The 27,087-nt window shown below is 39.3% G+C and overlaps 2 protein-coding genes across 9 annotated transcripts in view; one reads left to right on the top strand and one right to left on the bottom strand.

The window, feature by feature from the left end:
- Positions 1-9,841, bottom strand: part of LOC124796449 (DNA polymerase iota) — a 49,517-nt gene extending 39,676 nt beyond the window's left edge. The window contains exons 1-2 of one of the 5 annotated variants that reach the window (XM_047260655.1): positions 9,226-9,606; positions 7,608-7,685 (exon numbers count right to left, since the gene is read on the bottom strand). The gene's annotated coding sequence lies outside the window, so the exon portion shown is untranslated. Of the gene's footprint in view, positions 1-7,607; positions 9,156-9,225; positions 9,607-9,648 lie in introns of those variants that run through there. The other 4 variants (XM_047260660.1, XM_047260659.1, XM_047260654.1 and 1 more) reach the window with 4 other exon arrangements.
- LOC124796450 (KICSTOR complex protein kaptin-like) overlaps positions 9,580-27,087 on the top strand; it is a 112,189-nt gene continuing 94,681 nt past the window's right edge. Inside the window, exon 1 of one of the 4 annotated variants that reach the window (XM_047260661.1) lies at positions 9,580-9,956. In XM_047260661.1, the coding sequence (XP_047116617.1) occupies positions 9,755-9,956 (202 nt within the window). In that variant the 5' untranslated portion in view covers positions 9,580-9,754. Of the gene's footprint in view, positions 9,957-10,603; positions 10,799-27,087 lie in introns of those variants that run through there. The other 3 variants (XM_047260663.1, XM_047260664.1, XM_047260662.1) reach the window with 3 other exon arrangements.

A 27,087-nucleotide genomic window follows, 5' to 3' on the forward strand; every position in this document is an offset into this window, starting at 1 on the left:
AGCTTTTAGAGCTATAGTAATTAATCTCTGGATCTTGCATTTTGTTGAGTAAGAGTACCTATCGAAAGAAAGGGAAATGGATTATACAGGGTGATTCAAAAAGAATACCACAACTTTAAAAATGTGTATTTAATGAAAGACACATAATATAACCTTCTGTTATACATCATTACAAAGAGTATTTAAAAAGGTTTTTTTTTCACTCAAAAACAAGTTCAGAGATGTCCAATATGGCCCCCTCCAGACACACTAGCAATATCAACCTGATACTCCAACTCGTTCCACACTCTCTGTAGCATATCAGGCGTAACAGCTTCGATAGCTGCTGTTATTTCTCGTTTCAAATCATCAATGGTGGCTGGGAGAGGTGGCCAAACACCATATCCTTAACATACCCCCATAAGAAAAAATCGCAGGGTTTCTTGGAGGCCAGTGATGAAGTTCTCTGTCACGGGCTGCCTGGCGGCCGATCCATCGCCTCGGGTAGTTGACGTTCAGGTAGTTACGGACAGATAAGTGCCAATGTGGTGGCGCTCCATCCTGCTGAAATATGAATTGTTGTGCTTCTTGTTCGAGCTGAGGGAACAGCCAATTCTCTAACATCTCCAGATACTGTAGTCCAGTTGCAGTAGCACCTTCGAAGAAAAAGGGACCAAAAACTTTATTGGCTGAAATGGCACAGAAAACGTTCACATTAGGCGTGTCACGTTCATACTGAGTTGTTTCCCGCGGATTCTCAGTGCCCCATATACAGACATTGTGACGGTTTACTTTCCCGTTAGTGTGGAAAGTTGCTTCATCACTAAACACAATCTTTGAAACGAAAGATTCATCTGTTTCCATTTGAGGAAGGATAAACTCACAGAAATCTATTCTTTTAATCTTATCAGCTGCAGACAGTGCTTGAACCAATTTCAGACGATAAGGTTTCATAACTAACCTTTTTCGTAGGACTCTCCATACAGTTGATTGTGGAATTTGCAGCTCTCCGCTAGCTCTGCGAGTCGATTTTCCTGGGCTGCGAACAAATGCTTGCTGGATGCGTGCTACATTTTCATCACTCGTTCTCGGCCGTCCAGAACTTTTCCCTTTGAACAAACACCCATTTTCTGTAAAATGTTTATACCAACTTTTAATACACCACCTATCAGGAGGTTTAACACCATACTTCGTTCGAAATGCACGCTGAACAACTGTCGTCGATTCACTTCTGCCGTACTCAATAACACAAAAAGCTTTCTGTTGAGCGGTCGCCATCTTAGCATCAACTGACGCTGACGCCTAGTCAACAGCGCCTCAAGCGAACAAATGTACAACTAAATGAAACTTTATAGCTCCCTTAATTCGCCGACAGATAGTGCTTAGCTCTGCTTTTTGTCGTTGCAGAGTTTTAAATTCCTAAAGTTGTGGTATTCTTTTTGAATCACCCTGTATATAAATACAAAAAAGTAATGCAATTTGAAGTTTCAAATCAAAATACGTGCAATTGTAGTGTCTTTCAATGATATAAGATTCGCCTGTGGTTTGGATAAGGCAACTATGCTAATAAGAAGTGTTTTTATATTATTTTACAGCATAGAACATAAATATAACAAAACGTCAGAAAATCCTCTCAAGATTATAAATCCTAGGAGATCATAATGGAGTGCTATGCTGTTTTAGAACATTTTAACCGTACACAGCATGGTGGTGCATATATGCCCTGTCATTTAGTTTCCATCGTCATTATAAGGCAGCAATAGTTTTTAAGACTCTATCCTCACAACAGTGATATATTGCTGAGTCACACTTGCAATGTTGCTTCCACTACTGGCAATTTTAACACTGGAAGCCTTCTGTGTGTGGTATCTTTGGTGTTGACATTGCACAATCTTAGTGTTGAATAATCAATGATCATTGTTGTGGCTGAGCAAAATCAATAAAACAATATTTTTTGATAGCCAAATCTGTATACTTTATATACAAGCAGGACAATCTATTACAAGTAAATTACAAAAACTGTGAGATTTTAAGTGAGTGATGCATATACATCACTGTGTGTAGCTGCATCTTACATTATGCTTCAAACCAGGTTATTGACGAGCTTTCAAATTTGCTTGTTATAAGTTAATAAACTATTGTATAAAATGAACCAAGAGGCACTTGCTCACTGCTACTCTGGTGGATCAGATGGAGCTGACTGTCGTAAGTAATCACCCTTCTATTATGGCAAAAGTCAACTACAATCAGTTGAGGAAATGTCACCAATGGACAAGGAGCTTCTATGATGTACATCTGGACTTGATTTTACTGAAGATGCTCAAATTTGTTCATACCATAATGTCATGGTGATGAGAAAATTTCAATTCCAGCAGAAGACTTCCTACAAACCATTTGGTAAAGAAAAAACACATAACCAAGAAGGCTTTTTCAGCGGTAACCATTGCAATGTCTGATAGGTTGAATGTACTGGCTAATGAAGTTTGTAAAACTGGTCAGAAAATCTGTACCAATGTAAACATGAACTGGCCCAAAAACGATCACACCACCAGGATAAGAACGAACCACCATCCACTGACGACATGGATGTTGTTGATACTTGCTTTACTGCTAATACTTCATTAACACCACTTGGAGAGTCACCATTAAAGCTTCAATGGATCGACAAAAGGGATTCAACTGGATAAATAAAGTGCAAAGTTCTGAAAGCCCAAGACAGCATTACTGAGGTAACTGCCACATCTGCTGGTGTGAGTAAAGTAGATATTGTTAACATACAAATGGAAAAGTGCCAAAACAGATACAGATATGGACATCTTAATTGAAGAATTTTAGGTTAAGCTTCAGCCTTCAAGCAATTGCTGTCAAGTTCAAATTTGCAAGTAGAAAATTTTGGCCAACTTTTCAGATGCGGATCTTTTTATCTAGGCATCCAATGTTAATTAAATATGATCCATTTGTAGACATCATTGGTGTGAATAATCTTTTGTGTTATTGGTTCAAATGAGAATTAGCAGTGGGCGGTCAAACCTTGGCTCTCAGAATAGTGTGACGAATTTTTTAACCACTTTAGAGGCTTGTATCTACATTTAGGTGTGGCTCAATCCCTCATTTTTGCCATGGTGTGATTGAACATTGAACATAAAGAGTTGTTTATGTACATTAAAGCAGAAGATGAAATGTTTGCTAGAACTTTTAAAAATGTCTAGCAAACTTAACACATTTGCACCTTCGCCTCAAAGGACTCTAAAAATTCAACCACTTAAGATACTGAACCGAAGTTTGGCGAAGGTCGAGTGTGGTCCCCTTGATATGGAATGACCTAACTGTGAAGAAACCATGGGTAACAGAAGAAATACTTCAGTTGATCAATGAAAGAAGGAAGAACAAAAACATTCAGGGAAATTCAGGAATACAGAAATACAAGTTGCTGAGGAATGAAATAAATAGGGAGTGCAAGAAAGCTAAGATGAAATGGCTGTGTGAAAAAAGTGAAGAAATTGAAAAAAAAGAAATGATTGTTGGAACGACTCACTCAGCATATAGGAACATTAAAACTACCTTCAGCGAAATTAACAGCAAGGATGGTAACATTAAGAGTGCAATGGCAATTCCACTATTGAACGCAGAGGAGAGAGCAGATAGGTGGAAAATGAAGAAGAATTACATGATCTGCTGAACTGAATGAAGAGTGTAATGAGTATAGAATATGGACTGAGAGTAAACTGAAGGAAGACAAAAGTAATGAGAAGTAGCAGAAATGAGAATAGCGAGAAACTTAACATCAGGATTGATGGTCACGAAGTAGATGAAGATAAGGGAGTGGACCTAGGCAGCAAAATATCCAATGACGGATGAAGCAAGAACACTAAAAGCAGACTATCACTGGCAAAAAGGGCATTCCTGGCCAAGAGAAATCTACTAGTATCAAACACAGGCTTTAATTTGAGTAAAAAATTTCTGGGAATGTATGTCTGGAGCACAACATTGTATGGTAGTGAAACATGGACTGTGGAAAAATCGGAACACAAGAAAATCAAAGCAGTTGAGATGTGGTGCTACTGACAAATGTCGAAAATTAGGTGGACTGATAAGGTAAGGAATGAGGAGGTTCTGTGCAGAATTGGAGAGGAAAGGAACGTGTAGAAAAAACAGACAAGGAGAAGAGAGAGGATGATAAGACATCTATCTGTTAAGATGTCAGGGGATGACTTCCACGATACTAGTGGGGGCTGTTGAGGGCAGAAACTGTAGAGGAAGACATAGATTGGAATACATCCAGCAAATAATTGAGGATGTAGGTTACAAGTGCTACTCTGAGATGAAGAAGTTGGCACAGGAGAGGAATTCGTGGCAGGCCACATCATACCAGTCACAAGACTGATGAGTCAAAAAAACATATCTTTATGAGTGCAAAACATGGGCAATGGGGAAGACAGAGATGGAATAAGCAGAAGCCTTTATAATACGGTGTAACAAAAGACTGCTGAAGATCAGGTGGGTTAACTGAGTAAAGAACGAAGACATCCTGGAAAAAGTGAATGATGAAAAAATACTACTAAAATAGCAATGAATTGAAAAATATAATTACAACATTAGTAGCTGCTGAAGGCAATAATAAAGAGCAAAAAGGTCATAGGTGCAGGCCTAGTACGTACGGCAATCAGTCAATGATGAGGAGTGCAACAGTTATGCTGAATTGAAGAGGATTGCTGGCCAATGACAAGAATGGAAAGCTGCATCTTACTGTTTATGACCAAAATAGCAACATAGTTTTCAAGGCATAAAAAGGCTACTACATGAATTTCTGGGGTTTCACAAGTGAAGACAGTATCTGAAAGAGCTTAATGCTATGACTGTCCCTAGGTTACATGTTTGTTTTGCAGTCTCCCGTCAGAAGACTGGTTAAATGCATCTCACCATGCTAGTCTATTGTGTGTAAGCGTCTTCATCTTTGCCTAAGTGCTACAGCCTACACCCATTTGAACTTGCTAACTGTAGTCAAGAGTTGATCTGATGATTCCCTGATGCCTCAGGAATTGTCCTATCAACCAATCCCTCCTTTTAGTCAATTTTTGGCATAAATTTCTTTTCTCCCCAAATCAATGCAATACCTCCAAATTTTTTTCTTATATACCCATCTAATCTTCAGCATTCAAGCATCCTCTTATTTACTGTCAACATTTCACTTCTGTACAAGCTATACCCCAAACAAATATCCGGAGAAAAGACTTCCTAACACTTAAATTTAGATTTGATGTTAACAAATTGTTTAGTTTCCAGAAACTCTTTTCTTGTCACTGCCAGTTTACATTTGTCATTATCTAAACATCGACCACCGCTACTTATTTTGATGCCAAAATAACAAATACCTCTACTACTTTTAGTTTACATGTTTAGTACAGCCTTATTCCCGTCAAGGAAAAACTAAGAAAACATACCACCATAACAATAGCAATGGACATAATGTCTAATATACTATATAGGCCCTTGACACATTTATCTACAGTGAAATACTGCTTAACAGAAGCTGCATAAATATTCATTTAGATCTTCATTAGATTTCAAAATGATGCAAACTGAGGCAACTTACTTTGAATGGTCAGAAATGTAAAATTATGCATGCCACTAATCATTATTTTAGCACTTTGTACTAGCTTTAATTAGGTAATAAGTCACTTAAGCCTGCTCAGTTAATATAATTTCTATATTGTATATACGCTTTATGTGATAACACAGATTACACGTACTAATGCTCAAAGGTGAATAAATTCTATTCTACTCTTGAACAAAGGCAGTGTCGTTTCTTACGCGTTTTATAAAGTGATGTTGTAGATACTAAGTATGAAGTGCAATGGGAACTCAAACAGGAGACAGCTGGTTCTGAATACCCAGTGAGGAACCAACAGATTGGTGACACATTTCATAACAATGAGTTGAAGTAATTACTTCAAAACTGGATGTGAATCTAGCTATGTTATGCACAATGTACACAGAAAAAGATATGAAATCACCTACCTTTGTCTATGTTTGAAAAAATTACAACTAAAATGTTTGTTCAATAACTGTAACCAAGCATTTTCTGACATCAGAAACTGTAACCAAGTATTTTCTCAAGACATCAGACTATGTAGCCACGCTTTTCCTGAAGACAACGTATTGTTTGGGTTTGCCTACTACAACCAAATGGCCACTTCTCACCTTATCTCTGACTATGCTGCAGATCAGTCTGTCACCACCTTCATGCCAAAAATAGCTTATTAGTATGACAAATTCAACAACTCCCTCAACTCAAATCCAAATTATCCTCGTCCATTTTAAACAAAACTACAAAGTATACTACAGATCAATCTATCACCACAATATAATTTTTTTTTTAAAAAAGGAGAAAAATGAAAGCTACAGGGGCAGAAATTAAAAGCAGCTTCATGAGCAAACACAGGTAGGCACAAATAATTCAAAAAACATTAAATGGTTTTGATATTCAACACCAAAAACACAATGCTGCTTTTCCTGCATCTCACTGTTTACAAACAGCATTCCATTGTCTGCATTAAACATACATGTTGCCAATATCCTTATCACACAGAAAAAGTGCATGGATGGCACAGGCCCTGTGCCATACACACAATTCATGAAAATCAAGTAAGCTGCTAGTCCATAAGCTTATACTGATATTCTCTCTCTCTCTCTCTCTCTCTGTCTCTGTCTTCCCCTTTCCCCCCTAATCAAAATCTTGTCATGGCAGTTGGCAGTGACACATCAAAACAGTGTCATCGTGACTGTAGGTGGGTGTGTTGGAAATTGTTTGTACTTACAATAAAACAGAATTCTAGCTCTAAGCGACTCAATGCCTCCTCAACAGGGTGAGTAGCAATCTATCCTTTCCTTTTAGTTGTTATTCCATCACGGACTTTTGGCTGTTTATCATGTATATAGTCTTGTCTATCGCACACAAAAAAGTGTGATATTCCACAGTGTCGAGTTTCAGCAGTTGTCTGCAAAAACTGATGGCACTGGGTGAAAACCCACTCACTATTACGTCCAAGCTGAAGACTTTTATTTTGGTCAACTATGCCTATTACTTTCCCTTACAGGAATACCTAACATTTTTGTAAGCATAATAATCAATTTAAAAAACCTACAGATTCTGTAATTAGGATACAGGACTGTTACTTACCCAGCGACCATCTTCAATTGTTTTCTCAACTCAAACCACGCAAAGATTGGTACACTTCCTAATCATCTTTCTCCTTCTCAGTCCATTATTAGTCATTTGAAATCAACAAACTATGTAGTCACTATTTAATTTAAATATAATAATTATTTAGTTAACGTAATATCTTATTCCATAATTGTATGAAAAAATTACACTATCCTACAGGATAAAAATAATAAATAAGCACTACAGGGTTTCAAACTAGTGTTGGGGGTAATAAAAAGTGAATGTATCACATTACAAGTAAATCATTAAATTGGGCTACAAAAGATACCCATTAAGCATGCTCACAGTGTAAAGCTATTACCATACAAATTGCAAAGGTGCTGCTCACTATGGATTCATCAACTCAGGGAGGTAGAAAATGCATTTCAGTACAATTAATAGCTCGATTACAATATGTACTTACACTAAGGCTAAGCAGAAGAATTCCATTAGGGGTGTATAACGAATATTCTTCCACAGGTTACATCCAAGGCCCATTTCACTAGCCATCGAGAACCAAATTGAAAGTAGAACCAAGAAATTTAAGAGAGATCACAGACAACACCAATCTATAATGTACGCTGTGACAACTTAAGTGAAGCACTTTAATAATAAATATGTTATCGGGATATGCCACAAATGTCACATTTCTTCTGATCCCATTTACGCCAATCAATGGGATTAACATATTCCATTTTATTTTCTGGGAAGTGATACAGGGAATATACTGATATAAGGATTATAAATATGCTCACAATTTTTTTTAACATCATCACAAACACTATAGCTAACAGACAATCTTTTGGATCTAGAGAAGTTTTGTAGTACCTGCAGAGAAACAACTTACTTATTGCATTCAAGAAATCAGAAACTTAACTTTACCATTCCCACAAGTCATTTTGATAAGAACTAAACATTTACAATAGAGCAACTGAGATTTTTTTTCCTTTGTTAGTTTCACAGGTAGATCCTACTCAACATAATTTGGTGTGAAACATTTATGACAACTTAACTGTGACCACAAATCTTGCAAGTTGAGTATAAGCATTATTTACTATTTTAATGTATTACTTTACATTGCACCTCAAAACAGATGTGTTTCCACATTACTTGCTCCCTTCTCAAAGTGTAAACAGACGGATGCGTACAATCAATCATTAGCCTACCTAGCAGTTTCTATGCTGCCATTGTGAAAACACTAAATGATACTACAGGTATTTACTAGTACATGTAACTGCCCTTAATTGACCTGCACAGTTACATCAACGTATAAAAAAAGGACTACATAGTTCACTAATGTCTTTTCCACATCATAAAATAATTGTTTGCTGTTCTGTGACACAACACAAAAGGAAATCACTATCTATATCCTAGCACAGAGCTTGTTTGTTGCCTGTCAGGTCGTCCTGATTTCATATCGAGCACCACAATTTGATTAAATAATCTCATCCTCAATTTGCCCCAAAATTCGTGATTTTCTGCCAACCACTGTGTTGGAAACGCATTTCATTACTATGACATAACTTCTCACTGTGAGGCGTTAATGTGCAACGGACACAGCAGCAAAAGAATAAATGTCCACGAAGTAGGTGTTAACCACGACAAGAAAAAGTACAGGGTTCTACAAAAATTGCAACAGTTTTGCAAAGAAGCCTACGTATATATAATTTTTTGTGACGTCTACTCAGTTACAAATGTAAACTATAAACACACGTCACTGGTCTGTTCAGATCGCAAACGTGACACACCATTTTAATAAGCACCGACTCAAACTGAATTCCATGGTAAAACAACGACATTTTTGATTCTACCTAGATTCCAACGTCAGTATTGTTCCAAGCGGTATTTTTACACGGCTCTCCTTACATGTCGTAAATTTAAAAAAAGTGAACATTACTCAGTAAACTCTCAGTGTTAAACAGTTATCAGCATTTACACATGCTTTACATTATTAGGCAAATTAGTTACACTAATTTCCATAGTGGTCTTTTAATAGGCCTACTGCATGGGATTTGTTTGTCAGTACCGATTCCCAAACTTACCAACTAATAAAATAGCCGTGACAACTCACACCACTTAGTATGGCATCATTTGTCTTTCACTTGTATCACAACTTTAGCAAAGCAATGTTGTAAGAACTTACAGTTCACTTTCAATTAAAACACAGTCTTAACCAAACTTCAACGCACTCCTTAAGTTCCCTTGGATGAAAAACAATTACATGCTTGCTACCATAGTTCCTTGTCAACGGGAAAATAGATGAAGTGAGATTGGTTTATATGACTCAAATAATCTATGGGTTTTAGAACTTAACGTATACAGTTTTTACTTTAAATTACAGCCAACGTATATCTGAAGAAAATGAAAATAACTGATAACCGCCCGTCTAACAGTTAGCCGACAAACCATTCATCTCTGACCCCGTGTCCAATGAGTACTTCACGAGTTTCGTTTATTTTGCTTACATGTACAGTGTCTTCAGTCTTGTTTGTTTACATGTGCGCGGTGGAACTCCAGTTGTTTACGCGTTGAATAAATCTAGTAGGGAAACTGTGCTTCGATGACACCGTAATGGATAATATTATCGATGCTCATTACTTTCTACTCCCTTCGCAGGGAAACATATATTCTCTTTCTAAATTGTGTATGTGCAATGGCAATAACAAAATATTGGCAGCTTCACTCCGAAGAAAAATATTTTCGTTTGAGTACATGTGCTCTGACGGTGCTCTAATACCTGCTGTAAGAGAAGTTGTATTCACTTACATACCAAGTAAGTGTATTTGTGTTTTTATTTGCCAACTGCTTTTTCTGTATTTTCACACTTCTCCAGATGCCGCCTTTTTATTCACAAGTATAACGTCTTCCATACTTCAGTTCCACAGAGGATCTCATTTATAACATTTTGCGTTTAACACTGCGTTCGTCTTAACAGTATACGTTCCCCTGTTTTTATGTATCTTTGGAATAAAATTTGTACCATTGCTAACAAAGTTCTGAATCATCATGCTGTAACCATTTAAGGGATATATTGTTTTATTTTGCCTTGGAACTTGTAAAGCCTTTTAATTCTTAGAATTGTTAGTGTTGGGTCAACGGACGCATCCGATTCCACCTGTCAGCTTTGACCCGTGACGTAAGGCCGTTGTAGTGTGTGAAGTCACGACGGCGCGGAGTTTAGTTTGTGTGTCGTTATGGAAACGCAACACTGTTCTGTCATCATGCTCTGCAGCCCCATTCTACAGATGTTTTCGTCATAATGTGTTTGCCGTAGAATGTGTAATAGTATATCCCGATGATTTTTAAATAAGGTAGGGATTGCTAAACATTTTGTTTTATTTCATCAGTGCCCAGTTTGCACTTGACCCCTTTTAGCTTTGTCAACTGAAAGAAAAAACTGTGCTTTGTGTGTACTCTTATATTGTGGTAGGAGCTTATTTCTGTAATTTCTCACTGCAAGATACAAATTAGCCTAATTGACATATGAGAAACCTGTTTTAATGCTTGACGCATGACTAATGTATTTTAATGATTCACAAATGGGATGAATAGTGTGCAGGATGCAGATCGTGTGTTTTAATTTGAAGAACATAGACTTGAGACTGAAAAGTGCAGGTAAGATTTAACAACCTTAATCTGTATGCACTAACCACACACGATCACATTTTATTCAATCAGGCCACAACACAAAAAATACATTGTTGAAACTTCGCAACATGGTATCATTGTCTGTTTTCCTAAAAATGAAAGTTAACAAACACACAGGTTTCACTTGTTCTCCATTCAGGGGTTCTACTAAAATATTTAATACATACCAGTTCTGCCTGTCAGTGATTTCATCTAGAATAAAATACACTGGATCCTCAGCTACTACTCTTCTGATTTATCACACACACATGCATTCATAATGATGTGGCATTAGTGCCTTGCATTAACATTTTGTTTCTTTCTTCACTATAATTTCATGACGAAACATTATTCTACTTATGGTAGATCAATAACATGTGTAAGCAGTAAAAGTTTTGTACAGAAATAATTTGCTGGAAAGATCAGGGTATCCCTCAATATCATTCCCCTCTATCCGGCAATGAACAGGGAGGTATCAGACAAGCTTTTAGACTTGCAAGTGCCAACGACATCTGGTAAGTCTGAAAATCCCTATCAGGACGTTATGAACATTTCAGATGAAGAATCTTAAAAATATCTCCAAACTCAGTGATGTGAGGAATGATTCAAAATGCCTACAGTCAGCATGTATTTTATTTGGGATTTGGAGGATGTAGGCTAATGATGGAGAAAGTTACTCATTTGGAAATTCACTCAACAGATAAGTGGGTGCCTTACAGCATTCAAGCAAGAAATGTGTGAATGAAACAGAAAAGTCTGTCACTTAAATATTGTTGATGTTTTCAGTTCAGTAGCAATGATTAAGAGACTACTTGAGGTCCAGTGGAACATGTCTGTCTCTTTTTTTTTCCTCCAAAAACCGAAGTTCTGGGCAAACTTTTGAATATATATCTTCCATGAGTTATTCAACACCCAAAAAATAGCTACAAATGTTGCTGACACTGAAAAAAAGACGCAACAAAATTATAGTTAGGAGTGTTTATCTAATGGATTCTTTGTGCAATAAGTCATTTACACCTATTGCAACAACAATAACAAATTTATGGTGTATCAATTAATCATTGTCACATTACAGATGAATGTTCTTCCATGGGAGAATTAATTAATGAGTTAATGGACTGTATGTTGAGAGGCAAGTAAGGGCGACCATTCCATTGGAGTGACTAGCATTTATTGCTCCTCAGTGGCAGCTTTCCCTCCCCTCTCAGTTGCATATTTTTCTGACTACTGTGTGACAACAGCATGCAAGGGAATGGGACTTTGTGTCAGTTGGTTTTCTGTTGGCCTTCTTGCTTGCTTCATTCGTTTACTCATTTCCCCTGACTGCCACACGCCTTTGCACCTCATGACATCCTTCCCCTGCTGTTGTAAAATGGAACCAGTTTCTCCTGTATTTTTTCTTCTGAGTGTATTTGCTGCAGCACTTGTAAGGCAGCAAAGAATCAGAGCAGCTGAGAACCTGTTTTCTTTGATAATGCTTCATCTACTCCTGTGCCTTTAGGACTGTACAAAGTTTTGCACTAAATACAGACTACTGATTGGAAAGCCAAATCTTGAGGACATGGTCAGGAAAACTGAGTGATCAGTCAAGGAAGGTCCCTTGTTTTGAACCATCTGCGTATGCTGTGTTAAAATTGTGATGTTGGTTGAAAGTTTTATAAAGCAAGGACTTAAAAAGTTAAATCAGAGGCACGTTCATTCTTGAAGTTTAAATCCAACATAATTCTGGACCTCCTCAGAATCCGAGATGGACAACTGCTCCACTCTTGATATAAAACTTTGAAATGAGCCCTCGGGCTTTCTGGCTCACATTCAAATTCTGAAATGTCATTCCATTGGTGGTGAGGCAGTTGAATGATTTGCAAGCGTCTCTGGTGTGGATGTTGTTTTATAGGTTTCTCTCACCAAGAGGAGTCACCTACTGTTAAGTGGTGGCTCACCAGCATCAGCGCAGATGCTTGACATAGAGCTTGCCCTAAATTTTTTAGTAACTATACTGTTCCATGGTGTTGCACTTCATCCACGTCTACGATTCACAGTTAAGTTTCTGGCAGAGGGTTCGTTGAACCACCTTCAAGCTATTTCTCTACACCCGCATCCACACCAGACATGCCATGCAGAAACTCATGGCGCAGAGCAGCGCAGAACAGTGCTGAGTAGTGCACAATCACAGAGAATGGAGCAGAGTGTTGTAAGTGCACTCCAGTGTGCATATATGTGCTTCAGTAACAATGAAAAATTAGAGATGCTGTGCATTAACAGCCTTGCTTGAATGAATCATTTCCTTGGATGTACTGACACTGCGTGGAACTGGTTCATTGTTGTACAAAGCAGTTTTATCAGCCATACCCAAGATTATTCTACAGGGTCCATACTGGCCACTCCGTACTGCACTGAACCTCTTGTCTGGATTTTGCACAGTGTGGCCAGAATGGACACGGCTTACTGTTCCACTCTCAAACAGTAGATGGGGAAAAACGTTCACATAAATCTTTCTGTGCAAGCTCTGATTCCTCGTATTTATTACGATGATTATTTCTTCCTTCGTAAATAGACACCAACAAAATATTTTTGTATTCGGAGGAGAAAGTTAGTAATTGAAATTCCATGAAAAGTTCCATCTGCAACAAAAAAGCATTTGTTTTAATGATTGCCATAACTCATGCATCATAGCAGTGACACTCTCACTCTAATGCAGATCTCACATTGTGCAGCAGTATTCCAGAAAAGGACGGGTAAACATAGTGTAGGCAGTGTCATTATTATACCTGTTGCATCATTTAAGTATTCTGCCATTAAATCACAGCCTTTGGTTACTCTCTCCACAGCATTATGTATGTATCCCTCCAATTTAAGTTATTCATAATTGTAATCCCTGAGTATTTAGTTGAATTCACATCCTTTAAATTTGTGTATTTCATCATGTCATCGAAATCTAGTAGATTCCTGTAGTACTCTTGTGAATAACTTCACTTTTTTTTGTTATTTGGAGTCAATTATCGCTTTTTGCACCATACAGATATTATGTCTAAATCATTTTGCAATTGGTTTTGATTGTCTGATGACTTTACAAGATGTAAATGACTATATCATTTGCAAAAAATCTAAGAGGATCGCTAGATTGTCTCCTAAACAGTTTATATCAATTAGGAACACCAGAGAGCCCATAAATCTTCCTATGGGAATGCCAGGTATCACTTGTGCTTGACTCTATGACTTTCTCTTAGTTACTACAAACTGTGATCTTTTTGACAAGAAATCACAAATCAATTGCACAACAGAGATGATATCTATAGGCACGCAAATTGATCAGAGTTGCTTGTGAGGAGTGATGTCAAAAGCCTGAAAATCTAGAAATAAGTCCACTATTCTAAAATAGAAGGCCATGTAGATGCATACACTATGCACCCATTACCAAACTGAGACTGCATGAAGGCTTTGTAAAACTGGAGCACATAGGTTTGGTCTGCCCCTGTGAACTATAACCTATGCATTTTAAAAGTATTTACTGCTTTTAAGGGCCATGCTTTCAAGTTTTTAATATGTGACAATTAGATAAATGTAAAATCAACTATGAGATCCAGATACCTCACCATTTCCCTTACATTAAGAACAGCACCTCTCATCCTTAGTTCAGTGAAGTTAAAAATTAAGCATGAATATTAAAAAGAGCACACACAAGTCAAAAAATTAAAAATCTTTTTTACACCCCACTCATTTCTCCAGCTTCCTAATTAGAAGCTGCAACTGATGGGTTCACTGTAACAAGGATAGAAGAGTCACCAAAGACAGAGAAGTTGTTCACAAATGACATGACAGGACCCTCAAAACACTAATTTGAAGGACACCAATCTGTTTTGCATGAGTGACTAAGAATATTATATCTTGATGTACCATCAAAGGTCTTCACAATGTCAAAAAAGTACTTATCAGTTGATTACTGCAGGAGAAATCCTATCACACATGTGCTTCCTGGATGTCCACATTATTAAAGGCGGTGATATAAGAGTTACTAAGGAGTTATCTGTAGTCTATGATCTATACGAGATGGCTGTTGACTATCTGCTCCATGATCTATCAAACACAGCTTTTGAGGCCAACACTAGTATAACTATTTGGGCACATATGATCCTTCCAAAGTTTGAAGAAGAGGATGAAAATAGTTTTGTTTCATGAATCGGGAAGTTGTCTTGTCAACTAAGTAAAGTTGAAAGGTCAAGGCTCTACTTCTTTCTGTGAGGTGCCACAACTGGCTGTAATACATGAATGTGTGATGTCTTACATGCTGCAGGCAATGGAAAATACTGCTCTCACATGGAAAAGGAACAGTTGTGTGCTTCATTATTGGTGGAACTGAAGCCCCAACCATCCTCCCATCATTGTCTGAGCTGTGTTTCACAGGTTAGTCTGGAGACTTCTTTTCCATATTACAACATTGACTGGGCACCTCCCACCTCCATCGGAAATCCTCTTAATGATCTTGCCTCTCTGTGACTCAGCATTCCGCTATATGGTGAGTAGCAACTTTGCTCCTCATAATATTGCTACATTCCATCCTGGATTTTCCTTTGTTAAATGTGGTTTAAAATCAGATAAAGAGGCATGATGGCAGTTGATTTTATGCAAAGTAAATTAATAAGAGATGGAACAGTAAACAGAACAAGTCAGGACACTGCTGCAGAAGTGATGAGTAAAGCATGCCAGATTTAAAAGAAGGTTAAATCTCCAGGATATGAGAGTTCTACAGATGTTTGGTACTTACTGCAGACTCCAGTGTGGTTGCCTTTAATTGTTTCCATCATAAAACTCTGTCTGAAAATGTGACAAAAAAATCCATTTAAGAGATTGTGGTCGTATGAAAAGCATACCAGTAGTGAGACATAATCAGTATGTTAAATGAGCAACAGTAATGATACCAATAAAACAGAGTTACTAAACACAGTTTTGCAGTGTTCCTCCACCAAAGAAGATAACAAATATTCCATAATTCAAATCAAGAATAGCTGCCAACAAGAGTAATTTAGAAGTAGATACCGTCAGTGTAGCAAAGCAGTGTAAGTCACTTGATAAAAGTATGTCTTCCAGTCCAGATTGTAAACCTTTTAGATCCCGCTCATTGTGTTTAAAAAACATCTTTACCTAAAGACTGGAAAGTTGCCCAGATCAGACCGCACATAAGAAAGGAAATATAATCCTCTACATTGTAAACTTACATCACTGACATCAATTAGCAGTTGGATTTTGGAACACATACTGTGTTCCAACATTATGAAATATCTAAGAGTAAATGATCTATTGACAAACAACCAGTACAGGTTCAGAAAATAATGTACTAGTGAAACATAACTGGCTTTTTATTTATACAAAGTAATGAGTATTAATTACATGGGCTCTCCTGTTGATTCCATATATCTAGATCTTTAGTAGGCTTTTTGACAGCTTTCCTCTTAAATGGCTCTTGACCAAATTGCTTGTCTATGGAGTATCATCGAAATTGTGCTGCTAGATTTGTGGTTTCCTGTCAGAATTGTCAGTTTGTTGTAATTAACAGGAAATCATCTACTGAAACCAAAGTTATATGTGAAATTTACAATCTAGTAAAATCTTCAGATGAAAAGGTACCATAAAATGATTTATACAGGATATCTGTATGGTGCAGAAAGTGGCATTTGAGCCTAAACAATAAATAGTGTGAGATCTATATGAGTACAAAAAAGATTTGGTAAATTTTGGTTGCCTGAAAAGACTCGCAGAATTAAAGATTTTCAAGTCAGCTTAATACGTAGTGATTACAATTACGAAAAACTTAAACTGGAACAATCACATTTAAACTGTTGTGAGGAAGATGGATCAAAGACTGTATTTTATTGACAGAACACTTAGAAGATACAATAAATCTACTAAAGAGATTGCCTGCATTATGCTTCTGGGACTTAACTGCTGAGGTCATCAGTCCCCCAGAACTTAGAACTACTTAAACCTAACTAACCTAAGGAAATCACACACATCCATGCCCAAGGCAGGATTCGAACCTGCGACCGTAGCAGTCGCACGGTTCCAGACTGTAGCGCCTAGAACCGCTCGGCCACCCCGGCCGGCTGATCTCCTGGAGTACAGTTGCATGGTATCGGAACCTTACCATATAGGACTGATGAAGAACATTGAAAAAGCTCAAAGAAGGGCAGCTAATTTTGTATTGACACAAAATAGTGTAGAGAATATCCCAGATAATATAAGATAGGGAGCAGGAGGGGAATCATTAAAACAAAGGTGTTTTTGCTGCAGCGAGACCTAGACTCTTAATTGCAATCACCATCTTCCTCCTCTAAATGCCAAAATATATTGTTGACTCACACCTACATAGGGAGAAAAAATAATTGTAATAACAATTTCATGTGGCTCAATAGTTAGGTGCCAGTCTTTCAATTGGACACCACTTCATTCACTTGCATGTGTCTAATCTATCCTGGTTATCCACACAAGGAAAGGGAACCTTCAGTTTAACATGGCATCCAGACCAAATATCATTCCTGACTATTCCTCATGTTGCTGACAAGGGAACCTCCCCATCGCACCCCCCTCATATTTAGTTATAAGTTGGCACAGTGGATAGGCCTTGAAAAACTGAACACAGATCAATTGAGAAAACAGGAAGAAGTTGTGTAGAACTGTGAAAAAATAAACAAAATATACAAACTGAGTAGTTCAAGGGAAGATAAGCAACAATAAAGACGATAGGAACGCAGGAGCGCCGTGGTCTCGTGGTAACGTGAGCAGCTGGGGAACGAAAGGTCCTAGGTTCAAATCTTCCAAGAAGTATACATTTTAATTTTTTATTTTCAGTTTATGTGACAAACTTTTATGTTTTCATCACTTTTTTGGGAGTGATTATCACATCCACAAGAAAACCTAAATCGGGCAAGGTAGAAGAATCTTTTTAGCCATCGCCAAGTGTATAAGTTAGGTGGGTCGACAACATATTCCTGTCATGTGACGCACATGCCGTCACCAGTGTCGTATAGAATAAATCAGATGTGTTTTCCTGTGGAGGAATCGGTTGACCTATGACCTTATGATCAAATGTTTTCTGTTCCCATTGGAGAGGCACGTCCTTTCGTCTACTAATCGCACGGTTTTGCAGTGCGGTCGCAAAACACAGACACTAAACTTATTACAGTGAACAGAGATGTCAATGAACGAACGGACAGATAATAACTATGCAAAAATAAGGAAAGTAAAATTTTCAGTGGAGGGAAGACTTGAACCAAGGATCATTCGTTCAGCAGCTGCTCACGCTACCACGGGACCACAGCGCTTCCAAGCACACTTCGTCCATGATGTTGCTTATGTGGCCCATGGACTACTCAGTTTGTATATTTTGCTTATTTTTTCACAGTTCCACACAACTTCTTCCTGTTTTCTCAATTGATCTGTGTTCAGTTTATCAAGGCTGTGCCAACTTATAACTAAATCTGAGGGGGGTGCGATGGGGAGGTTCCCTTGTGAGAAGTGAAAGCCAGATGAAAGAGATTGGAAATTTCCATTGTCCAGCCGGGATTCGATCCCCCAACCTCTTGGTTTCCAGGCACCCACTTTGTCACTACACCTCCAGATCTGGCAGAGAGGAATGATCATATTGATAAAATAAGCAAAATTAGAGTTTGCATAGAAATATGTAAGTGTTCACGTGCAAACTGAGACTGGAACAGTTGATTAATAATCTGAATGTGTTTCATAAACCTCTGCAAGCACTTACTTGACTGTGAATTGCAAGATAGTCATATAGACGTAGTTACCCAGCTCTTTAACCTGCTGTAGGAGCTGCTAGATGAGCCCTCCTATGAGTGTAGGACATACAAGCAGAGGGTTGAGACCTGTGGAGCACTGGGGTGCTGATGAGAAACCTGCCGGAGGAGGGTCCAGTGGCTGGAGCAAGGTCCAGCGGCCAGATTGTCACTATAGCCCAGCTTGGCTCTGGACATCTGATGGAGCCTTAGCATTCCTATTGAGTGTTTTCTTTGTACACACTGTTTCCTTCATGTGCTTCTTATCATGCCTAGGCGTTTATGGGGGTATGTATTAGGGGCTACTACAGAAATGCTAACTTTCAGTACATCAGCAGCTTCACACCCAGGAATATAAACATCTACATTGTCTTCTTCAGTTTCACATTCTCTTGATGGTGATTGTTGCGGTGGGTTATCATTAAATTTCTTGTCATAGTGAGTATAGCAATTCCTGCACAATGGGTTTGATGGTAACACAGTTACTTTAGGACCAAGATATTTCTGCAATACCTCTGACAAATTTCCAGCAATTATGAAGTGTTTCAGTTTTCTTAAACATCACATTCTTGTGTCATTTTTCATAGTCCACACACCTCACCCTTTCACTACTGTATTTCCTCACTGACGCTGAATCTAATAAAAAGTTTTGTGAGAGAGCTTTTCTAGAAAATAATTTGTAGAAATGCGATTTTTAAAAAAAAAAAGTTTAGTAATAAATATTGACGTAATACAAACGGCTGGAGCAGTTATATCTGGTAATACAACAAGGAAATTGCCATTGTGTGTGTGTGTGTGTGTGTGTGTGTGTGAACGAACTAAATTTGAACATATAAAGAGGCAGCTTTAAAGCAAAACATTTGCCAGGTCTCCAGAACTTTTGGTTTATTAGTTATATTTGTTTAGTTCTCTACTGTTTGAAGGCTTATTTACAAAACATAAATTTTTCAAAGGACTGTACCATGTAAAAAAGGCAAGACAAAATGAAACTATTTTATTTCATAACACATATACTGATAATCCAAAACATTATAACCACTGCCCACCACGAAACTGGATGCCGCCTGCTGACGTGGTAGCAAACATATGTAAACAGAGCAGAGATGGATGGGGATCACCATAGTGAAGATACAGGCTGCAAATGGGGACATCCTTTGAGATAAGGGACTTTGACAAAGGGCAGATTATTATTACACAGAGCCTGTGGACGAGCATCTCAAAAACGGCGAACCTGGTCAAATGTTCATTTACTACTGTAATCTGCATCTACTGAAAGAGGTAGGAGGACTGTGAAACTACCACTAGGCGCTAAATGGTTGGACGTTCACAACTCTTCATAGACCTTGGGGTTCAGAGGCTTGTCTGCTCTGTGAAGTACGATAGATGGGGATCTGTGACATCTCTGCTGATAGAGCAAAATGCTGGTGCACGCAAAAGCGTTTTGGAGCACATCTTTCATCGTTCACTGTTGAACATAGAACTCTGCAGTAGACCACCCCTACGTGTTCACATGTTGACCCAATGACACCATCAGTTAGGATTGCAATAGGCATGGGACCATCGGGATTCAACTTTCGATCAATGGAAACTTGTTGGCACTTCGAGTGAGTGACGTTTTTACTGCACTAGGTGATGGTCCTCTCCATAAGCACTGTCATTGAGATGAACGGCGGCTAGAAACGTGCAACGCCTCGCAGATGCAGGCTCGTGGGAGCAGTATTATGCAGTGGGAGACATTCTCCTGTGCTTGCATGGATCCTGTGGTAGTAATTGAAGACATGGTGACAGCTACGAACCATGTGCATCTCTTCATGCGTGATGTCTTCCCCTATGGCGATGTCGTCTTTCAGCCATATAATTGTCCATGTCATTGAACTAGAACCATGCTACATTGGTTTGAGGAGCATTGTAATGAACTCATGTTGAGGTTTTGGTGACCAGATTCACCTGATATAAATCCTATGGAACTTATATGGATCACTATCGGGCGCCGTCACCACATATGCAAATCAGCGGCCCGTTATTTACGTGAATTATATGATCTATGCAAAGACATCCAATGCCACATACCTCCGCAAACCTACCAACAAACTTTTGGATCCCTAATCACAAAACCAGTGATGTATTTTGTTCTAAAGATGAACAAACAAGCTATTAAGTAGATGGTCATAATATTTTCGCTAATCAGTGTACTATATATGCAGTCACATGTGTGTGTACTTTCAAAAGGCTGCAGCAGTGCTATATAGTCCGCAGAGGGTGCCTCAGACTTGTCTTTGTTTTTGTGTGTGTGTGTGTGTGTGTGTGTGAGAGAGAGAGAGAGAGAGAGAGAGAGAGAGAGAGAGAGAGAGAGAGAGAGAATGGTACTTAAGCAGTATTCAAGTTGTAAATGCTTCCATGGAATAAAGTTGTGTCCAGTCTAATGTTTATGCTGTACTTACACCTAATTATAACATGATTGGTGATGAGTGTGGTCTTTTTCTCCATGCGTCTTTCTACTGTGGTTGGTCCTCTGTTTGTTTTCATGATGGCCGATGGTGTTTGCGGAGGACATTTTACATTGGTTGGTCGAACAGCGAGAATCATCCGCCACAGCGTTGCACCACCAATCCCAGGCATTGGACAGTCAAACTCAGTTACTTCAATCATTGGCTTCTGTTTCCTCTAGTTGGCATTTTCCTCAGTTGTGTCACCTGCTGTTTTGCCCTTGCTAAGTCCCCATGGTTTATCCACCTCCCTTTTCTACACATGATTAGACCATTGAGAAATGGGATGCATACGAGAAACATCTGCAACCGTACTATCAAGCTTTTGCGATTACTGGTGCTATTTTATGTCATGCTTTGTTCTGTTCATGGATATTGCCAAGAATGCATCAACTCACCACTTTGCAGGATCCGTCTTTTTAACATTTGAAAAAAAGTGTGAAATTCTTTTAAAATACTATTGTAAGTGCACCCATATTACTGCATCTTAGTTTGATTCTTACTGCTGTAGGAAGCTACCACATCAGTCCTATTGAGCATGGTCAGTTGAACTCCATGGATTAAGTCGTCGTCGTCATTTTGTGTCCATAAAGATTCAAATGCAGATTGGATGGTGAGAGATGCTATCATTCATTTAGCTCTGGATCATAAGTTGGAGTGTGTGCGCTCCCATGTGAAAATCCATCCCTGTCCGAGGTTTTAGCTATTCCACAGTTGTTTGAGGAGTCACAAGTTGCAGATCACGAAATTCAGTCATGGTGTGAGGTATCAGCTATGCAACTCTCTCCTCCACACCAAGCTTCAGGTAGTTTGCAGTGGGAAGACTTTGTCACCGTGGTCCACACACAATCACAACATCAAGGGGGTGGCCTTGCTCCCAGCAGGAGCTGCACCATCAAAGCAAACAGGTCAGTAAACAGCAATGTATGCATTTCACACTCCCTTCCTGCCCTTATTGTTTCGTTAGCCATCAATGGCCAGACTGCCCAAAACTCTGGGCTACCTATAGTAATTGCAACAAAAAAGGTCACATTGCCCCTGTTTGTAATGCAAAAATTCAGCACAACAATCCTGATGAGGGTCTGGACATGAACATTATATCGGCTGTTTCTGTTGCACCAAATGAGCTTTTTATTGATGTTATGGTTTTTCATAAAGTTCTGAACATGCAAGCAGATATAGGAATTGGGGTAACCTTGTTAAACTCTCAAACTTACATGGACTTGGGCTCCCCTCCACTTCTCCCTGTGTCATGGAAGTTATTAAATTACAGTAAATAGAGTATTCCTATTCTGAGCAAATTCTCTGCCCCAGTGACCTACAGCTCAATAGTCCGGTCAGTTACATTTCTTGCTGTAGGTAGCATGTGCGGAGAATCTTTTTGGATCAGGTGCTTTCAAGTTGTTTGGTTTTACCATTTCAGATGAAGTGAATTTAGTGTCTGAACAAGTGCTGTATACAAAGCTAGAGGCATTGTGTTTTGAGTTTTCCTCTTTGTTCTCTCCTGGATTGGAATGTGCCAACAATTTTCAAGCACACATTACCATGAAACATTCTGCTCGGCGTCGCTTTTTCCAGACGTGTTTGGCTCCAGTGCAACTCAGAGAACAAGTCAAAGATGAACTAGATTGCCTCATGGAATCCGGCCTTGGTCAGCCAGTTGCATCAAGTGATTGGTCCACCCGCTTAGCTTAGTTTCTGTGAGTGCATAATCTTTAGTGGATAGTACCCGATACCACGCCCAGATGAACTCTTTGTGAAGTTATCAGGTAGTCAGTATTTCTCAAAAATTGCCTATTTACAACTCCCTGTATGTTAGTTGTCAATACCCCTTTGGCCCACATCAATTCTTGCAGTCTGCTTTTGGGGTCACCAGTGCTCCCGCTATTTTTCAACATTTTTTGGAACAACTTACAGCCTCTGTATTGGGCTGTGCAAACTATTCGGATGACACTGTAGTTTCCGGTGCCTCCACTGAGGAACATTTACAAAAATCTCCGTACTCTTTTTTTTTTCTGTCCTCCAAGTGGCTGGGTTCAAGTATAATTTTAAAAAATGTCAGTTTTTTCAACTTTCTGTCATTTATCTTAGGTTTGAAGTTTTTTTGCAAGGGTCTCAAAAAAAATGGTTCAAATGGCTCTGAGCACTATGGGACTTAACATCTATGGTCATCAGTCCCCTATAACTTAGAACTACTTAAACCTAACTAACCTACGGACATCACACAACACCCAGCCATTACGAGGCAGAGAAAATCCCTGACCCCACCGGGAATAGAACCCGGGAACCCGGGCGTGGGAAACGAGAACGCTACCGCACGACCACGAGCTGCGGGCACAAGGGTCTCAAATCCCTGCATAAAGATGTTTCTGCTATTGTGTCAATTCCATGCTCTGCATCAGTCATGTTTTTCTAAGCAAAGTCGCCTACTACCATAAATTTTTGTCTGGGGCAATGGCAGTCATATAACCGTTACATGTGTTGATGATGGTTGCAGGCATGTGAAACCACATTTCCCATCCTTAAGACCATGTTGCAGTCTGCGCCATGTTTAGTGACATACTCCAAGGGCCTCCTCTTGGTCCTTGCAAAGGACACTTCACAGTACGAGTTGCGGGCGGCACTGGCCCATAGATATCCCAGTGGCTCCAAGTGGCCTATTGCTTATGCCCCAAAAATGCTGACTTCTGCACAAACTAAGTACTCTCAGATAGAAAAGGAAGCTTTGGCCACTGTATATAGTATGGAGAAATTCCATATTTTTCCCTATGGTACCAAATTCCACCTGGTCACCAATCACAAACCATTGGTTTTCTTATATAAGAGTCCTTCTGCGCCGTTACCGGATAAAGTGGCATATCGCGTTCAACATTGGGCTCTTTTCCTTTTGAATTACAACTATGAGATTCATTTCTGCCTTGCAAATCAACCCACAAATGCCGATGCTTTGTCCCGTCTGCTCTCCCATCTGGACCCAGGATTTCATCAGGAGGAATTGCTTTGTTTCCACATTGATTTCATCATGCAGCAGATGGTTGAAGGTTTTCCTATAATTAGCACACAGAACATGAAGGCTTCAGCTTCTTATCCCATTATGCAGAAAGTCATAACAATTGTACAACATGGTTGGCTGGATTCACCACCTTCTCGTGCGTCCGACCGCCTCCATTATTATTACACCTTTCGAAATCGATTCTCTGTTGTGGATGGTGTTCTGCTTTTAGACAGAGATCATGTGGTCACTTGGGTAGTGATTCCTATGGTGCTTCGTTCAGAGGTTCTCCATTTATTACTTACAGATCGTTGGGGTGCACAAAAGCATTGGCTCATCAACATGTGTTTTGGCCAGGATTGGACAATGATGTTACCCACCTGGTTGCCTCCTGTTCACAGTGTGTGATGCACCAAGCAGCTCCCCGGGTGTCACTGTCTCCTTGGCCGATGCTGTCATGTGCATGGGACCATATACATGTGGACTTCACTGGCTCCTTTCTCAACACTTATTATCTGTTGGTCATTGATGCAATCTCATTTTCTTCCATTATGTTTGCACATGCACAACTCCCACTGTTGCAGCCTTGTTCAAAATTTTCTCATTCAAAGGCTTGCCCACGATGTTATTGTTCCATAATGGTCCACAATTTTCATCACAAGAGTTTTTGGCATTTTTTGATTTCCATGGTATCTGTCACGTCCTGAAGCTGGTATTCCATCCACAATCTAACGGTGAGGCAGAGCACCTAGTGTGAACATTCTAAACTCAGATGAAAAAGCATGTTACCAACTCTTCGCCCAACATTGCCTTAGACTGGTTTCCCTCCTCATACTGTTTCACACCGTTCGGTGAGAAGAGCACAGCAGAGCTCCTCCACGGGTGCCAACCAAGGACACTGTTACACCTCGTACGTCATCCACCTGAACATCAACCCGATCAGCTGCCGTGCCTCTTCTGGCCGGGTGCGGCTGTCAGTCTGGCGGGCGGTTTCGAACGTCATCCTAAATGAATTCCAGCTGTCATCAACAGATGCTGGGGGCAGTGGCTCTGTGAGATCCGCATGGAGGACATCCTCTGCTCGAGACACCATGATCAGATTCGCCTTTCCGTGGATGCTCAGGCACCCCCTGATTTCACACCATCGCCTCCAAGCCGTCCACATCAGGCGTCACATCACATGCTGCTGCCAGTTTCCCCCGTACGTGTGGGCGAGGGCATCCATCCTCAGTGGCTGAACCAGCAGTTCCTCTATTGCTTTTATATGATCATTAGGGATTCCATCACCCGATCCTGAGCAACTGCTGATACCAATATCATCAGCTTCACCATCACCAAAGCTGACTCCCAAGGTCAACACAGAAACAGCCCTGGTATTACCGGTGCTGCCACGTGAAGGTGGGCACAGAATGTGTCTGCGCCGAAAACATTTCAGGCCTTACGCACCTGCTCCAGCACCCTGCCTTAGCTAGAACCCAACAGACGAGGAGGACAGCATGGATGTCTCAAGAATCTGTGAATACTGTGTTGAAGTTGTTAATGCTTCCATGGAATAACGATGTGTTCAACCTACTTGTTGTGTTTTACTTGTACCTAATTACAACAATATAGAGGTCTAACACTATTTTTTCCAGAGAAAAATCATGATCATGAGTTTGTCATGTCCTGTAGGATTTGAGATGAAATTGCCCATTAATATGTTCTCCTCCTTTTAACTGTAAAATCTGATATTTTGTTCTTCCTTTTGTGAGATGACTGTGGGTTTCCTTGATGTCATCAATCATAAGAACATTCCAGTCTCGCCGATACCTTCTCTCCATGAAAAGAATGTCCTGATGAAATCTTTCCACGTGCTCATCACTGACTGATCCAAGATTTTCAGGAAAGAAATCCTAACATGATTTAAGATAGTGAAGTTTCAAGCTCTTCAGACAGTCCAATTTTTCATTCAGACTACTGAAGCATGTTTTGAACAATGTTCTTGTAATCTGCATCCTTTGTATTCCTCAAAAATTTGGAAATGGTGTCTCTTAATACAGTTCTTGCCTCCTTTTCATCATATGTCATAGTAGTAACAAATCTATCATCACACATTAATTTGTGAGTGTCAGATCCAGCAAAAACACCTTCTCTGAGTTTGGTGTCTGACAAATTGCGAAAACATTCACAAAAATATTTCAAATGTCTCCCTGTTGTAGGTAGTGCTATCACTGATTGCTTCATTATACATAGCTTAATGTGGAGTGGGGTGGAGTAGTATTCTTCCATGATCGACAAGGCCCAATTGCACATTTTTATTTCCAGGAATGAGATTTTGGCAAACTTGCCATTTGTCTCTGATCCATTTTTGATTCCTGGCTCTGCCGTTTCACTCAACGCAGAAATGTGGGTACTTTGTAAAGCCTGCCTGCTGGCCAAGTACCATGCATATAACTGTCAATTTCCCACAGATAATCCACTTACGATCTGAGTATTTTACTTTCGTAAGGATCAGTTGCATGTTTTCACAAGTTTCTTTTAAGCACACTTAATCAGCAATTTACACTGATTCAAATTTGTCACCATAATGTAAAAGAACAGCTTTTAAGCTTCTTTTAGAGGGATCACTAAATAGCCTCCGAGCTTCATTTTCGTACTCTGTTCCAAATTCATGCATTAATCCAGTTATGTAGGAACAAAATACCGAGTCACCTTCTTGTTCAAAGTAAGGTGTAAACTGCATTTCTCTCTTCCTATAAAAATGAGCAGACATGCATTAAGCCAGAAAATTATTTTCTTTCAGTCTAGATGCAAGTAGTTCAGCCTTTTCTTTGGTTAGACCTAGATCTCTCTTTGAGGTCACTGAGTTCAGATTGAGTAAACACCTCACGCTTTAGATGTCTAGCACATTCGAAAGCAGGATCTGGTTCTCCGCTTGAATCCAATAGGTTATCATCACTTGACATGTTTGTAGGCAGCATAATTTCTTGTAGTGACTCTGGAGGTTGAGGTATTGTAATGCCTGGACCAAGAGGA

The sequence above is a fragment of the Schistocerca piceifrons genome, chromosome 4 (assembly GCF_021461385.2).
Source record: "Schistocerca piceifrons isolate TAMUIC-IGC-003096 chromosome 4, iqSchPice1.1, whole genome shotgun sequence".
Lineage (NCBI taxonomy): Eukaryota > Metazoa > Arthropoda > Insecta > Orthoptera > Acrididae > Schistocerca > Schistocerca piceifrons.